At 43.7% G+C, this 19,218-nt stretch overlaps 1 protein-coding gene across 1 annotated transcript in view; it reads left to right on the top strand.

Annotated features, from left to right (window-relative positions):
• Positions 1-19,218, top strand: part of LOC129810604 (ephrin type-B receptor 1-like) — a 235,345-nt gene that overhangs the window by 134,406 nt on the left and 81,721 nt on the right. Inside the window, exon 5 of the mRNA XM_055861287.1 lies at positions 8,442-8,597. Coding sequence (XP_055717262.1) covers positions 8,442-8,597 — 156 coding nt within the window. The remainder of the gene's footprint in view (positions 1-8,441; positions 8,598-19,218) is intronic.

Below are 19,218 nucleotides of genomic sequence, written 5' to 3'. Positions count from 1 at the left end.
TTAACGACCTTTCCACAGGTGCATGTTCATTAATTGTTTATGGTTCATTGAACAAGCATGGGAAACAGTTTAAACCCTTTACAATGAAGATCTGTGAAGTTATTTTGATTTTTACGAATTATCTTTGAAAGACAGGGTCCTGAAAAAGTTTTTTTTTTTCTGAGTGTGTGTGTGTGTCTTGAGAGAAAGAAAGAGATTTCCTATTTTCATGAGATTGAAGGCCAGATCCACTGTTTTACATAAAAACCTTATCCCCCCACTCCCACTTACAGTCCCTCTCACGCACCACACCATCCCTCTTCTCTGTTTGCGTCTCTCTCTTTCTCCTCCCTCATCCCTCCATCAACACTTCCTTTATTTCTAATCCCTAGCTAACAGATACCAGAACAAAGAGTGACCCTGAGCTTCTGTTGAGTTCTGCCTTTGCCTGAGGAGAACAAAGAGACGCGGGTCTGTTCTCTCTTCAGCAGAGTGAAAACACTATGACTCTATACCTTTCCCTTCCTTTCCTTACTCTGTTTAGAACATTTTGGTGTAATGGATGATATTTAATTCAGTATCTTTTCAAGAGAAGAGGGTGAATATAACCGTCAGGCTGGCCCCCATGCCATGGCCCATGTGTAGGCTAGACACTGTATCCCTGTCCGTGTCCCACGGTGGCAGGGCCAGCTGATATACTCTCATTGTTGCTCCTCACCGTCCCACTGGTCCTATCTCTATTCTCTCCCTTCAGCGCTCAACAGCTATTGTTCTGTATGGAGGTCTTTGATCTTTGTGTCCGTCAGCACTGTGTCCATATCCTGACCCCTCTACCCAGAGTCCTCTGGGCCCTCTCATCAGCCCGCCACTCTGCAAATGGGCTGGTCAACCACTAAATACCAACGTATAGACAAGTGCTGTGTTTGCTTGACCATTCCCCAAAACATGTATAAATATTGGACTATAAATTGTGCCTTCCTGTATTATACTTATGCTAAAATGTTTTCTATTCTACTAAGCCATTTATTTTATGTTCATATTGTGTCTTTTATCATTACTTATTGTTGCATTGTTGAAGGAACCAGCCATGTGTATCCTGTACATACAATTAATAAAACTTGAAACTTAAAACTGAAACTCATGTTTTCAATCATCTGTGTTGTCATAACTTTTGCTGCACTATGTTGTTTTGCCCCCGACAATTATTATATGCAGCATTATGGTTCTAGATGTACTTGATTCTGACCCTCTGAAAAAATAACATGCTATATTACTGTATGTCAGAATGGTGCTGTCACGTGTGCTCCCTCTCCGGCCTCTAGGTCACCAGGCTGCTCATTAAGGCGCACACCTGTCACCATCGTTACGCGCATAGCCTGCCAGCTTAGTGGAGTCTGCCACTAGCACAGTCAGTGTAGTCAGCTCAGCTATCCCCATTGAGACCGTGTCTGTGCCTCGACCTAGGTTGGGCAAAACTAAACATGGCGGTGTTTGCCTTAGCAATCTCACTGGAATAAAGACCTCCTCCATTCCTGCCATTATTGAAAGAGATTGTGATACCTCACATCTCAAAATATGGCTGCTTAATGTTAGATCCCTCACTTCCAAGGCAGTTATAGTCAATGAACTAATCACTGATCATAATCTTGACGTGATTGGCCTGACTGAAACATGGCTTAAGCCCGATGAATTTACTGTGTTAAATGAGGCCCCACCTGGTTACACTATTGACTATATCCCCCGCGCATCCCGCAAAGGCGGAGGTGTTGCTAACATTTGTGATACCAAATTTCAATTTACAAAAAAAACTACGTTTTCGTCTTTTGAGCTTCTAGTCATGAAATCTATGCAGCCTACTCAATCACTTTCTATAGCTACTGTTTACAGGCCTCCTGGGCCATATACAGCGTTCCTCACTGAGTTCCCTGAATTACTATCAGACCTTGTAGTCATGGCAGATAATATTCACATTTTTGGTGACTTTAATATTCACATGGAAAAGTCCACAGACCCACTCCAAAAGGCTTTCGGAGCTTTCATCGACTCAGTGGGTTTTGTCCAACATGTCTCTGGACCTACTCACTGCCATAGTCATACTCTGGATCTAGTTTTGTCCCGTGGAATAAATGTTGTGGATGAAATGTTTTTCCTCATAATCCTGGACTATCGGACCACCATTTTATTACGTTTGCAATCGCAACAAATAATCTGCTCAGACCCCAATCAAGGATCATCAAAAGTCGTGCTATAAATTCTCGGACAACCCAAAGATTCCTATATGCCCTTCCAGACTCCCTCCGCCTACCCAAGGACGTCAGAGTACAAAAATCAGTTAACCACCAAACTGAGGAACTAAATTTAACCTTGCGCAATACCCTAGATGCAGTTGCACCCCTAAAAACAAGAAACATTTGTCATAAGAAACTACCTCCCTGGTATACAGAAAATACCTGAGCTCTGAAGCAAGCTTCCAGAAAATTGCAACGGAAATGGCGCCACACCAAACTGGAAGTCTTCCGGCTAGCTTCGAAAGACAGTACCGTGCAGTATCGAAGAGCTCTCACTGCTGCTCGATCATTCTATTTTTTCCAACTTAATTGAGGAAAATATGAACAATCCAAAATGTATTTTTGATACCGTCGCAAAGCTAACTAAAATGCAGCATTCCCCAAGAGAGGATGACTTTCACTTCAGCAGTGATAAATTCATGAACTTCTTTGAGGAAAAGATCATGATCATTAGAAAGCAAATTACGGACTCCTTTTAAATCTGCGTATTCCTCCAAAGCTGAGTTGTCCTGAGTCTGCACAACTCTGCCAGGACCTAGGATCAAGGGAGACACTCAAGTTTTTTAGTACTATGTCTCTTGACACATGGATGAAAATAATCTTGGCCTCTAAACCTTCAAGCTGCATACTGGACCCTATTCCAACTAAACTACTGAAAGAGCTGCTTCCTGTGCTTGGCTCTCCTATGTTGAACATCATAAACGGCTCTCTATCCACCGGATGTGTACCAAACTCTCTAAAAGTGGCAGTAATAAGGCCTCTCTTGAAAAAGCCAAACCTTGACCCAGAAAATATGAAAAACTATCGGCCTATATTGAATCTCCCATTCCTCTCAATTTTTTGGGAAAAAGCTGTTGCGCAACAACTCACTGCCTTGCTGAAGACAATGGATACGAAACGCTTCAGACTGGTTTTAGATCCCATCATAGCACTGAGACTGCAATTGTGAAGGTAGTAAATTACCTTTTAATGGCGTCAGACCGAGGCTCTGCATCTGTCCTCGTGCTCCTAGACCTTACTGCTTTTGATACCATCGATCACCACATTCTTTTGGAGAGATTGGAAACCCAAATTGGTCTACACGGACAAGTTCTGACCTGGTTTAGATCTTATCTGTCGGAAAGATATCAGTTTGTCTCTGTGGATGGTTTGTCCTCTGACAAATCAACTGTGCATTTCGGTGTTCCTCAAGGTTCCGTTTTAGGACCACTATTGTTTTCACTATATATTTTACCTCTTGGTGATGTCATTCGGAAGCATAATGTTAACTTTCATTGCTATGCGGACGACACACAGCTGTACATTTCGATGAAACATGTTAAAGCCCCCAAATTGCCCTCCCTGATAGCCTGTGTTTCAGATATAAGGAAGTGGATGGCTGCAAATGGTCTACTTTTAAACTCGGACAAAACAGAGATGCTTGTTTTAGGTCCCAAGAAACAAAGAGATCTTCTGTTGAATCTGACAATTAATCTTGATGGTTGTACAGTCGTCTCAAATAAAACTGTGAAGGACCTTGGCGTTACTCTGGACCCTGATCTCTCTTTTGACGAACATATCAAGACTGTTTCAAGGACAGCTTTTTTCCATCTACGTAACATTGCAAAAATCAGAAACTTTCTGTCCAAAAATTATGCAGAAAAATGAATCCATGCTTTTGTCACTTCTAGGTTAGACTACTGCAATGCTATACTTTCCAGCTACCCGGATAAAGCACTAAATACACTTCACTTAGTGCTAAACACGGCTGCTAGAATATTGACTAGAACCCCAAAAATATATCATATTACTCCAGTGCTAGCCTCTCTACACTGGCTTCCTGTTAAGGCAAGGGCTGATTTCAAGGTTTTACTGCTAACCTACAAAGCATTACCAGTTTCAACTGTTCCTGACCTGTTCACCGGACGTGCTACCTGCCCCATACCTGCTGTTTTCAACTCTCTAGAGACAGCAGGATCGTTAGAAATACTCTGAATGATCGGCTATGAAAAGCCAACTGACATTTACTCCTGAGGTGCTGACTTATTGCACCCTCGACAACCACTGTGATTATTATTATTTGACCCTGCTGGTCATTTATGAACATTTGAACATCTTGGCTATGTTCTGTTATAATCTCCACCCGGCACAGCCAGAAGAGGACTGGCCACCCCTCATAGCCTGGTTCCTCGGTTTCCTCCTAGGTTCTGGCCTTTCTAGGGAGTTTTTCCTAGCCACTGTGCTTCTACACCTGCATTGCTTGCTGTTTGGGGTTTTAGGCTGGCACTTTGTGTCATGCTGATGTAAGAAGGGCTTTATAAATACATTTGATTTGATAATGACACTCACTTGGACTTCATCACCTCCTTGATTACCTGCCCTATATATTTCACTCCCCTTGGTTTCTTCCCCAGGCGTCATTGTTTCTGTTGCTTGTCTGCATTGTTTGTGTTTTGTATTGTGTTACATTTATTTATCAGAACACACTCCCTGAACTTACTTCCCGACTCTCAGCGCACTCGTTACAGAATGACGCCTCACCAAAGGGAAGCATCAGGGTGTTTATTCATTTTTTTTAATTTTTTTTTTTGCAGGTGAAACGTTTTAATAAAACAACAAAACCAAGAACACAACACTAACATAAGGCAATACCCCAATACACAAGAACAATACCAACTGGTGAGTGACATATAAAGGGGATGAAATTATGAAGATAATGGAGTCCAGGTGTGAATCATAATGATTCACAGGTACGCATAATGATGAGCGCCAGGTGTAAGTAATGATGAATCCCATGACCGGTGGTTAGTACTCTGGCGACGTCGTACGCCGGAGGGCAGGAGCAGAAGCAGATGTGACAGTACCCCCCCCCCCCCCCCCCTCTGACGTGCGGCTCAAGCCGTGGAAATCACGGATGATGTTGGGGTCCAGAATATCCTCCACCAGAACCCAACACCGCCCCTCTGGGCCATAAACCCTCCCAGTCCACCAGATACTGGAGCCGACCCCCATGACGCCGGGAGTCCAGTAGGGATCAGACAGCGTACGCCGGGCTCCCCTCAATGACGGGGGGGGGGGGGGGGGGGGGGGGTTGTTGTGGGGGACAGCATCAGCTAGGGGACCAGGAACCACCGGCCTGAGAAGGGAGACATGAAAGAGGGTGAGAAACGGTAGTGACTGGGTAATTGTAACCTGTATGTCACCTCATTGACCCTCCGGAGAACCTTGAATGGCCCCACAAACCGGTGGCTCAGTTTCTTGCAAGGCAGGCGGAGTGAGAGGTTCCTGGTAGAGAGCCAGACGTGATTCCCAGGATGGAACACAGGGGTCTCACTGCAATGATGGTCTGCCTGCTACTTCTACACGATGGACGGCACGCGGAGGAGGTGTGGAACAATGCGCACTTGACACTTCAGCGCGGCGTCCATCGAACAACTCATCTACCACATGAGCCGCGGTATGGCCCGGGGTCCACGGGGCCAGGGCTGGCTGGAAACCCAACACACACTGGAAGGGTGTCAACCGAGTGGAGGAGTGACGTAGAGCGTTCTGGATGTACTCTTCCCAAGGAAGGAAACGTGCCCACTCACCTTGCCGGTCCTGACAGTGACTCCTCAGGAACCTTCCCAGCTCCTGATTCATCCTCTTCACCTGCACCTGCTTCCGACTCACCGCCCCATCATTACAGGTGCACCAATGGGGCTATTGGACAAGTTCAGAACCTAGTGTTGTCTTCCAGGCCCTGCACATGTCAGTGCAATAGTGATGATATTATAACTTTAGCGGCAACTACAGAGCATATGGACTCTGAGTTGTATCTGTTTTAAGTGACTGCCCTGGCCAGATGGGTTTAAAAACATAATATCAGTGAGTGGCCTGAATCCACTGCTGCAAGACAGTATGGTGTGTCTGTGGGTCCAAAGCTTTACTTCAACCTTTATTCTTTCAATGACAGCCTGCCTTTTTCATCATAATGCTTTAAGATTAGAAATAAATGCAGTTTATGACAGCTTAGCTGTCTGTATATGCTTGTCATACAGTCTATGCTTAAAGAAGTGTATCGGTCCCAGGGATGGATTAACCATTGCAAAATAAGACTGAAAGAGAAGAAAGGAAAATAAAATAGCGTCTTGTCATTATGTTGTTTTATAAGTGTGCTGCTTATTCCTTCTTTCTGGCCCCACTCTGCTCTGCGGGTGGGCATTAGGCTGGACGTTGGCACTTGTTTGTGTGGGTAATGTGGAAGTCTCTTGTGTACCCGCTACTTAGCGCTATTTACCATGCCCCCCGCTGTCATAGGCCTGCAGGCTCTGTGTGAGTGGCAGGGCGGGGCAGGACTCAGCAGGGCTCCGACAAACACTTCTAGAGAGAGAGGGAAAAGAGCAGCGACTGAGCTCAGGCCCATGGGCAACAGTATTAGAGGTGTATACAATAGGTGTACTCAAAACAGTGCAGCAGGATCGAGTACTTATCTGAGAGAGAAAAAAGTGGAATTTAATTTAGTGCTGTTCTCGGTTCCATAGTCAGGGTTTTAATTTGGAGGTTGAAATGACATGAGGCGATAGATGGTAGGAGCTGCACAGTGAACAAGGGCTATCACACAGATCTGAGGGTACCCGCTTCCTGCCTGGGATAATAATTTCCAAGAACTGGATAGGCCATCTGATCTGGCTTCCCAAACTTCTTAATAAGTAAATCAATACCATATCTTCATATTGTTTGTAGCGATGCATTCGCTTCCAATCGTTTAATTACATTAGCCCACTTCTGTGATCGAGGGGAAGGTCGTTTGAAAGCCTGTGCTGAGGTAATGGCTTGTACAGAAAATGATCCTTAAAACATTTGGCTTAGTAAGAGAGCTGGTGTTCTGTGTTTTAATTGCTGTAGCAGTACATAAGATATGCTTAGGTAAGTTTGATAGTTTCCTCTTGGGATCTACTTTTCCTCATATGGAATCTGGTCCTTATTTCTGTCATACAACATGTCCCAATTCCTGTTTTTGGAACAACCCACATTTTCTGGAGTAAATAAAAGATTGAAGCATGTATTAAAGTTCCAATGAGTCACTCCTTCCCCAAGGATTCTCTCCCTTTCTGCACCTTAGCAAAAAAACATCTTTACTCTTATCTGCTGAGAGTGAGAGAGGCAATTTAGTGGAGGATAGACTGTTGAGTCATGGTGCAATGCTACTGCAGAGGGATTATGGAAATGTGAATGTTGTTCAGGCAACTGATTTCAGAGTGACAGCTCCACACTGGGACCATTCCTAAGTCATGAGATAAGAAGTTCTCTTTACACACAGCTGAATACTTAAACAAGTGATGATTTAATGCCACCATTATGCACCACTTCATATAACTGTAGGACAGGGGGTATTACTATCTCTGTGTATCAACTGTAGTTTGGAATCCCTTTCTTCTGCCTTGGATTCATCTTTGAACAAATCCAGCTGTAGCCGTGCTTCTCGGTCGGCTTGTGCAATCCGTTTAAATGTTGGCTGGAGGGTGCCCAGAATCAGATCAGGAATATGAAGAAAATCCGTTCCATTGGAGCCCCCGAGCAGACTTGTATCGAGTCAAGGTCGCCTGGATGAGGGAAAATAGAAATTCACTCATTTAGCCGCCACATTCACATGCCAATTCACACTCGGAGCGGCAGATGAGCAGTTAGCATTCTCTGTAATGGCTGTTTATGTTATCCTGGATCAGTGTGATTATGCAATCTAGCCTCCATAGCGGTGATTCTTCAGACAGATTATTGTGAACAAACACATTATTTTCTTACTGTAATTAAGGGACCTATTACACGCCATTGTTATTGCTGTGTACTCAGACTGAAATGATGCAAGGCACCTATTAACTTATAAGATCTGTTGTTCTTTTTGGAGTTATGTTTTATGACAGTAGAATATGTACTGTAGGTCCACTAAGCCATAGAGAGCCATAGTTAAAGTTGTTGAAGGGTGAGTCAACGCTTACTGATGGTTATAGTAAGGCAACTTATATTCTTTTAGTCAACCTTTGGGTAACCTCGTCTCCAGGCTATTGCGCAGGAGGAAATGTCTTGTGTGCGAGACTGACCTTTGGGTGGAGTAATGGTAACCTACATGTTGGGCCCTGCATACAGTACGCTGTGGATGTTGATAAAGAGTCTAAATGCAATTTTCTTTGTCTTTTCTTTCTGTCTTCCCTGCAGCGTGTCCTCAGGGAACGTTCAAGTCCACCCAGGGGCCAGGGCTGTGTCTGCAGTGCCCCCCCAACAGCCGCTCCACTGTGGAGGCTGCCACTATCTGCGGCTGCCGTAACGGATACTACAGAGGAGACATGGACCTGCCCGAGGCCTCCTGCACCAGTAAGTCTTAAAATCCTACTACTCATCAATGGGAAAATGAATGTGTCAATTTTCATTTGGAAAGGGTGTGTTAAATATCAACTGTTTTAGTTCCTGAGTAAATTTTTTACCTTTGTAGATACTATATATTTCAAGGTTTGCTATCATCCCTTGCTCTACCTGTGCTGCTTGAGGGCATTCTACTCAATGCATCGTCAATGAGCGCTGTATTGCACTTTTCATCAAAAGTGCAATACAGTAGGCTTGGAAATAAAATTACATTACAAAAGAGTCAAAGAAATATTAGGAAAACCTTTAGTCATCATTTTGATGTCACCAGATTGACTTTAGATGCAGTATACTGTTAGCTAGCTATCCAAGATTGAGGGGAGGCAACCGGATTTTAGCTACCTAACGTTAGCATTGCTAGCTATTTTTGCCAAACTTTTGCTAGCTATTTTTGCCAAACTTTTGCTAGCTAATGACAACATTGACATCTGCCTAAAGTAAATTTGACGACATGATAACGCTGGAAAATGTGTTTCCTACTAAGTATTTGACTACTTTAGCAATGTCATCGTATTTCCAGGCTCTACAGTGTAATTTAGACTAAACAGTAGTTAGCCTCCGGGCAGCTTGAGAAAGTTCATAACAATGGCATGACTTGACCGAGTGACGGAGGTGCAAACTATTAATAGGACACGAGGAACCTGAGGGATGTGTGGTGGGCCACCCCCTCTACCAGCTGAGTTTTAATACTCACACTTTAACGCACTCCAGTCATTGAAGTGTGAGATCGAGAAAGTACTCTCGTATAAACAACTGCAGGACAGGAAGACTTTATGATCCCATCGATGGATGACTCATCCAATGCATGCAACATTTATTAAGCAACTGAGTGAAAATTATGATTCATTTGGGTCATACCTTTGAATTGCTCTTATATCGTTGGGTTTGACCGGCCATATTCACCATGAACATGACAGTAGCTGCTAAAGAGATCTATATGACAAGCTAATAAAACTAGGTGTCCGTCTTACTTTTTCATCACCTTACTGACACACTACCAATAGTCTCCTGTTGACTTTTCTCCAAATGAGAGACTTGGACAGGGATGTGTACGTATGTAGTGTAGCAGCTGTTCTATGTCTCTGTCTGTCTACCCCATTGCCCCAGATCATATCAATGTAGGTCGATACATGAATAAGATTTAACTAATGTCCCTGATGTTGAGCCAGCCACTCCAACCATTGCCCTAAAACTCCCTGATTCATTTCCCCTCAAACCTACAGGGACAGAGAAAGTGGGACGCTGCACTATGTAGGTGACCTGGATAGACAAGTACTAGGGGAAAAAAAGACATAGTCACCCCATTCATAAATAGATTAATATAAAACTCTCTTGTGAATGAAATGTTTTTGAGTCAGAAAACACTGCCTATTGAACCATTATTCTATATAGAACCCTTAGACCAACATATTGTAGATTCAGCCACGGGCCAATTTGTTCTTGAACGGCTGGTTGGGGGGCCGGAACATAATTAAAAATAATTTGTAGGCTGAAATTGGCCGCAAGAAGCCCAAACAGATATAAGATTTGACTTAAACATAATCATTTCAAACCTTGCTTACATTTGTATGATCACTTGTCTCTATTATGTGGGGAATACTTGGGAACAGATTTCCAAAATTAAAATCACTTGGAGCTGATTTCTTGGTGTTTTTACAATCTTTATGTCCAACAATAAAAAAGTAATTAAATACAAGATGTGTATATATATTTTTTTAAACCACCCGCGGGCCGCCAGTTGTGGAACCCTTCCTTAGACCTACTATTATAACTAAATATAACTGGTAATATAAATGGTTCTTCTAACTATTTAGTTGCCTTCAAACTCCATGCAATCGACGCTTCTTAGAGAGACATTTTGGAGACACATTGGAGCTGCTGAGGCCAGGGCTAAAGCATTAAGAGCTGTGTGGTGTGACTTGTCTTTTCTTTCTCTGGCCTCTTATCCTTGATGGTGATGAGGCATTGTTGAAGGGCTTTTCTCCCTCCTTTCATATGACTTAGCGATGGCTCAGTGTTGAGGCCTGGCCTCCTGCTGAGCCTGGACCTTCAGTGCTGTTACAATCCTCATTACCCCCCCTACCCTCGGGCTTCTCCAGCCAGAGTAGTGGGGCCCCGCTGTGAAACCCTGGAGAAGTGCTTCAGAAAGGCCTTAATCCCTCTCTTCTTTCTCTCCATCCCTCCATCCCAGCTCCTGTTTTAACGTGATTAGCAGGATGAAGGTACTTTTCGGGTTGTAGAGTTGGGTCTTCGAAGCATCTTTAGGTCCCACTGGGAGAGAGAGAGAGAGCGAGAGATCTCCAAGGCTTTCGTAGTTGATCACCAAACATTTCTGTAAAATACCCAACGGCAAAGCCTTGCGTTCCTATTTTTTTATTTGTTTCGTGCTGTTCGCGATAGGTGCACTTGATTCAGCAGCCCTAGCACCGGGAAGGCAAAGTGTTCCCATTTTGAACCATTTGATGTGTCTGAAGGTAGAACTCCACCTACCCGACAGGCCCAGAGAGCAAATCAAGTGCACCTATAGGCTTACCGCTGGCAAATCAGATCGCTCAGATCTATGTATCTGCACAGTTTCCCAGAGGCTTAAGCCTCGAGCACACAGCAAAGTTGATACTGTGAGATTTAAAAACTTTTAAAACCATGACTGGAGAGAAACTCAACAAATACAGCAAAGAGTTGCTGTTTAAAATGAGTAAGCTCATGTTTAAGTTCAGCACTGTCAACACTTTTACAAGTCATAGAATGCGCGTTCTCCCTACTTCCACTTCCAGTCACACTACAACCAGCACTGCAGCTGCAATGAATGAGTATTACAAAGTGTTTCAATAAGCTTGGGTTGTTATTATTAGCGGCTTTTAACATTGTGTCTTTTAACATTGAGGAATATTTCTGGTCATAGGAGTAACAACATGAATTAGTGCATGAGGCAGAAATAATGCAGCGCGACTTGAGTTTTGCCATCAGCTGGAAGACTGTCCCCTTTCTCACTGAAGGGAGGGAGAGCACAGGGCGGTGAATCGGGTGAGAGGCAGCCTCACCACTGCTCTCCCTCCCTCCATCCCCCCTATTCTCAAATTGACCAGATGCAGGCCATCAGTCCAATAAAATAAAATAAAAAGCTAATTACTATACTCACTTAGCTGTGCCTCACAAGTAATACAACAAATTATCTATTACTAGTGATTATATACCTCAGATTTTGAAATATAATTTTAAAATGGTCTGAGAAGAACAGCATTGGCTGGGCAATTCAAGCATAGCCAATATGCAGTAATAATGTATTGGGCCTACTGCACAAACATCATTGTTATTATTCATGTTCCTTGCTCACAACAGTTACACACATTCTAATGTTCCCCACCCATCAGTGTGCACACTCTCCCCCTTGCTCCCAATCCCTCTGGTCCTCCCCGATACACGTTCTCTCTCTCTGTGTTTCTTCTCTAATCCACTAGCTATTAACTCCAGAGAGACAGGTTAGTTGAGATGGTTCTGCAGTGGATAGCAGTCGTCTTATGGGCTCCTGACTAATTCTGCTATTTTGTCATTTTTTAAAAGCTGATCTTAACTTTTTTTGTACATAATGTCTCCGTCATCATGTCCTGTGACCGAAAACAGCTTCTGGACATCAGAACAGTGATCAGCGGAAGTGAAAAGAGGCAGGCGAGGCGGAATCCTGAAGAGACTACATTGGCTATATAGTACCCGCAAAACACCAGTCTCAACGTCAACAGTGAAGAAGCGACTCCGGGATGCTGGCCTTCTAGGCAGAGTTCCTCTGTCCAGTGTCTGTGCTCTTTTGCCCATCTTCATTTATTTTATTTTATTGGCCAGTCTGAGATATGGCTTTTTCTTTGCAACTCTGCCTAGAAGGCCAGCATCCCGGAGTCGCCTCTTCACTGTTGACGTTGAGGCTGGTGTTTTGCGGGTACTATTTAATGAAGCTCCCAGTTGAGGACTTGTGAGGCATCTGTTTCTCAAACTGTACTTGTACTCTTGCTCAGTTGTGCACTGGGGCCTCCCACTCCTCTTTCTATTCTGGTTAGAGACAGTTTGCGCTGTTCTGTGAAGGAAGTAGTACACAGCGTTGTACGAGATCTTCAGTTTCTTGGAAATTTCTTGCATGGAATAGCCTTCATTTCTCAGAACAAGAATAAACTGATGAGTTTCAGAAGAAAGTGCTTTGTTTCTAGCCATTTTGAGCCTATAATCGGACCCACAAATGCTGATGCGCCAGATACTCAACTAGTCTAAAGAAGGCCACTTTCATTGCTTATTTAATCAGGCCAACAGTTTTCAGCTGTGCTAACATAATTGCAAAAGGGTTTTGTAATGATTAATGAGCCTTTTAAAATTATCAACTTGGATTAGCTAACACAACGTGCCATTGGAACACAGGAGTGATGGTTGCTGATAATGGGCCACTGTACGCCTATGTAGATATTCCATAAAAAATCTGCTGTTTCCAGCTACGATAGTCATTTACAACATTAACAATGTCTACACTGTATTCCTGATTAATTTGATGTCATTTTAATAGACAAAAATGTGCTTTTCTTTCAAAAACAAGGGCATTTCTAAGTGACCCCAAACTTCTGAACGGTAGTGTACATAGTGACTTTTTCTCATACATTTTCTCCTTTCTGTATCTGTCACAGTTTTACAAACAAAATATATTCTACTAAAGATTGTTAACGGTATCAATGCCTACTGATTCTTTAATGGAAGAGTATAAGCTGTCTTCCAAGCTTTGTAGCTTACACATTACACAGAAGGTAGAACACCGCCATTGCCCTCGGATCTGTTGGCGAACGTGCAGTTACCGGAGAACAAACTGGATGAGCTCTGTTTGAGACTATCCTATCAACGTGACCTCAGAGTCGTGGCTGAACGAGGACATGAATATGCATCTTGCTGGTTTTTCTATGCATTGACAAGACTAGAGGGGTGTGTTTTTTTGTTAACAACAGATGGTGCCTGAGTTAGAATACCTCATGATAAGCTGCAGACCATACTATTTACCAAGAGAGTTTTCACCTATTCTTTTTTTCTTTCATAGCTGTCTTTTTACCACAGCAAACTGATGCTGGCACTAAGACCGAACCCAACGAGCTGTATAGGGCCAAAAGCAAACAAGAAAGTGCACATTCAGAGGCTGTGTTTCTCATGGCCGGTGATTTTACTGCAGGGGAACTGAAGTCCGTTTTACCATCATGTCACCTGTGCAACTAGAGGCCACCAAACTCTCAATCAGCTTTCCTAGTTCCTTCTTACAAGCAAAAACTCAAACAGGAAGTACCAGTGTTGCGCTCAATACGTAAGTGGTCCGATGAAGCAGATGCTAAGGTACAGGACTGTTTCGCTAGCAAAGACTGGAATATATTCCAGGACTCATCCAATAACATTGAGGAGTTTACCACATCAGTCACCGGCTTCATTAACAAGTGCATCGACAACCTCATCCTCACAGTGACCGAACCTACATACCCTAACCAGAAGCCATGTATTACAGGCAACATCTGCACTAAACTAAAGGCTAGACCTGCCACTTTCAAGGAACATAACACTAATCCTTATAAGAAATCCATCTACGACCTCCGACGAGCATTCAAACAAGAAAAGTATCAATAGAGGACTAAGACTGAATCCTATGCCGGCACTGACACGCCACAAATGTGGCAGGGCTTGCAAACTATCACAGATTACAAAGGGAAGCCCACACTTGAGCTGGCCAGTGACGCAAGCTACCAGACGAGCTAAATGCCTTCTATGCTTGCAACACATCCAGATGACTGTGTGATCTCGGTTTCCGTAATGGATGTGAGTAAGACCTTTTTAAGCAGGTTAATTCGAAAGCCCGCATGGCCAGACGGAATACCAGGACACGTACTCAGAGAATGCACTGACCAGCTGGCAAGTGTCTTCACTGACATTTTCTACCCACCCCTGACCCGGTCTGTAATACCTATATATTTCAAGCAAACCACCATAGTCCCTGTGCCCAACAACGCCAAAGTAACCTGCCTAAGTGACTATAGCCCTTTGGCACTCACGTCTTTAGCCATGAGATGTTTTGAAAATCGGCTCATGGCTTACATCAACACCATCATCCCAGACACCCTGGACCCGCTCCAATTTGCATACCGCCCCAACAGTACCACAGATGATGCAATCTCTATTGCACACCACACTGCCCTTGCCAACCTGGACAAAGTTAAAGTCAAAATGCTGTCCATTGACTACAGCTCAGCATTCAACAACATGGTGCCCTCCAAGCTCATCACCAAGCTCAGGACCCTGGCACTGAACACCTTCCACTGTAACTGGATTCTGGATTTCCTGATGGGCCGCACCCCAGGTGGTGAGGGTAGGCAACAACATCCGCAACGCTGACCATCAACACAGGGCCCCTCAGGGGTGTGTGCTTAGTCCCCTCCTGTACTGTTCACCCACAACATACGAAACTGAAATATCACAAGTATTCAGACCCTTACTCAGTACTTTGTTGAAGCACCTTTGGCAGCGATTACAGCCTCGAGTCTTTTTGGGTATGACGCTACAAGGTTGGCACACCAGTATTTGGGGAGTTTCTCCCATTGTTCTATGCAGATCATCTCAAGCTCTGTCAGGTTGTATGGGGAGCGTTGCTGCACAGCTATTTTCAGGTCTCTCCAGAGATGTTAGATCGGGTTCAAGTCCAGGCTCTGGTTGGGCCACTCAAGGACATTCAGACATCTGTCCAGAAGCCACTCCTGCGTTGTCTTGACTGTGTGCTTAGGGTCATTGTCCTGTTGGAAGGTGAACCTTCGCACCAGTTTGAGGTCCCAAGCGCTCGTTAGCAGGTTATCATCAAGGATCTCTCTATACTTTGCTCCGTTCATCTTTCCCTCGATCCTGACTAGTCTCCCGGTCCCTGCCGCTGAAAAACATCCCCACAGCATGATCCTGCCACCACCATGCTTCACCGTAGGGATGGTGACAGGTTTCCTCCTTACGTGACGTTTGGCATTCAGGCATTCAGAAGCTTGTTTCTCATGATCTGAGAGTCCTTTATGTGCCTTTTGGCAAACTCCAAGCGGGCTGTCATGTGCCTTTTAATGAGGAGTGGCTTCTGTCTGGCCGCTCTAACATAAAGCCCTGATTGGTGCAGTGTTGCAGAGATGGTTGTCCTTCTGGAAGGTTCTCCCATCTCCACAGAGGAGCTCTGTCAGAGTGATCATTGGGTTCTTGGTCACCTCCCTGACCAAGGTCCTTCTCCCCCGATTACTCAGTGTGGCCGTGTGGCCAGCTCTAGGAAGAGTTTTGCTGGTTCCAAACTTCTTCCATTTAAGAATAATGGAGGCCACTGTGGTCTTGGGGACATTCAATGCTGCAGAAATGTTTTGGTACCCTTCCCCAGATCTGTTCCTCGATACAATCCTGTCTCGGAGCTCTACGGCCAATTCCTTCGACCTTATGGCTTGGTTTTTGCACTGTCAACTGTGGACCTTATATAGACAGGTGTGTGACTTTCAAAATCCTGTCCAATCAATTGAATTTACCGCAAGTGGACTCCATTCAAGTTCTAGAAACATCTCAAGGATGATCAATAGAAACAGGATGAACCTGAGCTCAATTTCGAGTCTCATAGCAAAGGGTCTGAATACTTATGTAAATAAGGTATTTTTGTTTTTTATTTTTAATACATTTGCTAACATTTCTAAAAACCTGTTTTTGCTTTGTCATTATGGCCTATTGTGTGTAGATTGAGGGAAAAAAATTATTTTATCCATTTTAAAAAGGCTGTAACACATCAAAATGTGGAAAAATTTAAGGGGTCTGAATACTTTCCAAATATACTGTATATGTACATAGCTACCTCAATTACCTCGTGCTCTTGCACATCGAATTGGTACTGGTACTCCCTGCATATAGCCATCTTATTTTTTACTTGTCATTGTTATTAGTTTTTCACTGTGTATTTATTCCTCATGTCACTATTTCATAATTTTTTTAGCTTTAACATTGCATTGTTAAAAAAGGACCGTAAGTAAGCATTTTACTGTTAGTTTACAGCTGTTGTTTTGTTTGTGGGTGTAATTGAACAGTGCTCCTGACTGCAGGCCTCATATAGAGACTTTACTCTCAAACACGCTTTGTTCCACCACAGCCGCCACGTGGGACCCTGTCCCTGTAACCATTAGCAAGTCATAAACCATCCACACTCACACAAAATGTCTTCCTCTCAATTTTATGGAATGAGAAGGACTAAAAATTAAAAGTGGTGAGAGAGGAACAGATGACGATATCAGAGTAAATTAGTTTCTCCACTTACCTCCCTACAATGCCTAACATTCTTCATACCATTTTATATATTTAGCCAATGTGAGTAGATTTTGGGGTAGTTGTTTGGAATTTTATTCAGAAACCAACCGTCTCCCTGTCTTTTTAACTACTCCCACTCATCACTTTTACTGTTAAAAGTACTCAAAAGACACAGACAGAGACAGCAGCTGCATAGCGTATGATTACAGTGGTGAAGTGTGCATGCATATATGATTCTGCAGCTGTAATCAATGTAATGAATGCATGGTTGAACCGCAAGGCCCACCTGTGTCCTTAACCTCTCACAGTTTATGTAAAACAGGATGTATCAGTTTAAATAATTAACCCCCCCCCCCCCCCCCCCCCCCACTGATTGAGTGCTTAATTGAGAACAGTTCACTTGAAAGCTCTGCAGTTGTGGAAGGCAGATCTCTGAGGAAACAGTATGGAGCAGAGCTCCCTGAAGGCAGCCTCGTTGGGGGTGTACATCTAAGCATCCTTGTTACCGTTTGCATGTTATTGACTCACATATTTATTCTACTTACTATTCACCAAATTATCTTACAGATGAAGGGGGATTTCGGATACACAAACAAACAAACACATCCACTCACACACAAGAACATACGCACACGCACGCACACACACAGATGTTTGTTTTACTATCCTCCTTGCGGTACCAAACAATTGATTCCCATTCAAAATCCTGTTTTCCCTAACACCTCAATTTAATCCTGAATTAAACCTAACGCTAACCCTAAACCTAACCCCTAACCATAATTCTAATCCTAATTGTACCCCTAAACCTAAAATGTCTGAATTTTTTGTTTTAATATCCACACACACACACACACACACACACACACACACACACACACACACACACACACACACACACACACACACACACACACACACACACACACACACACACAGTCTCTACTGTTTCCCCCTGCTCACAGACTGTGCAGTAGAGCAGCTGTTAGGCTGTGTAGTAGTATCAGTAGGTGCGAGGCAAACCAAGGTGTGTGTGTGTGTAGAGTGGGCTGGTATTCTGCTGCTCCCTCTGTCAGATTAGCAAGGTGATGGATTGATATGCTCCCCGCTCTGTCAGCAGGAGAGCAACACTACACTGTAACCATGGAGCCTCACTGCTGAGCCCCCTGCTCCTTCAAAGACCTATCACTACTACACCTATTAAACATCAGCCCCCCCTCCATACCTCCCTGTTGGAACTCCCTGTACACCTATGTATCCCCTCCTGGAAGCCTTCATCCGGCCCTATCCTGGGCCTTGCCATACTGGTGAACAGGAGAACGTTGATGTTTCAATTATTCTAATTGAAGCAGCACCCTTACGGCAAGCCAGCAGTGTTGCACAGCGTGTGGACCTGGCAAAACATCGATGCTAATTACCTGGAGTCAGATAGAGACAGTAGCTATTACTCCACCTGGGAAAGGAGTGATGAGACCCATCCTACATTCACATATCAGCTCCGCCTTACGCAGAGGCAAGCATGTTAATGTCGGTAGCTGTGAGATGAACTCCTCATATTTAGTCTGTGGTCATTCTGCTCACACACACACACACACACACACACACACACACACACACACACACACACACACACACACACACACATACACATACACATACACATACACACACATACATACATACATACATACATACATACATTCATACATACATACATACATACATACATACATACATACAAACAAAAACAGGGACATGGTGTCACGCCTGCTGCCGCTCTCTCTCCCTGGCGCTGTAACAGTCCTGACCTGTTTTATGTTGTTTTTTATGTGTTTATGGTCAGGGCATGTGTTTTGGGTGGGCAGTCTATGTTATCTGTTTCTATGTTGGTTTTGGGTTGCCTGGTATGGCTCTTGATTAGAGGCAGGTGGTTTGCGTTTTCCTCTAATTAAGAGTCATATTTAGGTAGGGCGTTCTCACTGTTTGTTTGTGGGTGATTGTCTCCTGTGTCGTTGCATGTATTTACCATACAGGACTGTTTGGCTGTTCGTTTCGATGTCGTCTGTTTCCTGTTCGTGAGTTTACGTTTCAGTTATGTAAGTTTATGTTCAGGTTTCGTTCTACGTCGTTTTCTTATTTTGTAAGTTTGTTAAAGTGTTTGTTTTCGTGTTGCCATCATCATCGTTTTTTGAAATAAAAGATGGCTTATTTCCCTCAAGCTGCATTTTGGTCTGAAGATCCTTCTCTCCTCACCTCGTCCGAGGATGAG

This window comes from Salvelinus fontinalis, chromosome 14 (assembly GCF_029448725.1).
Source record: "Salvelinus fontinalis isolate EN_2023a chromosome 14, ASM2944872v1, whole genome shotgun sequence".
Taxonomy (NCBI): domain Eukaryota; kingdom Metazoa; phylum Chordata; class Actinopteri; order Salmoniformes; family Salmonidae; genus Salvelinus; species Salvelinus fontinalis.
This window is presented reverse-complemented; position numbering and strand designations above follow the sequence as displayed.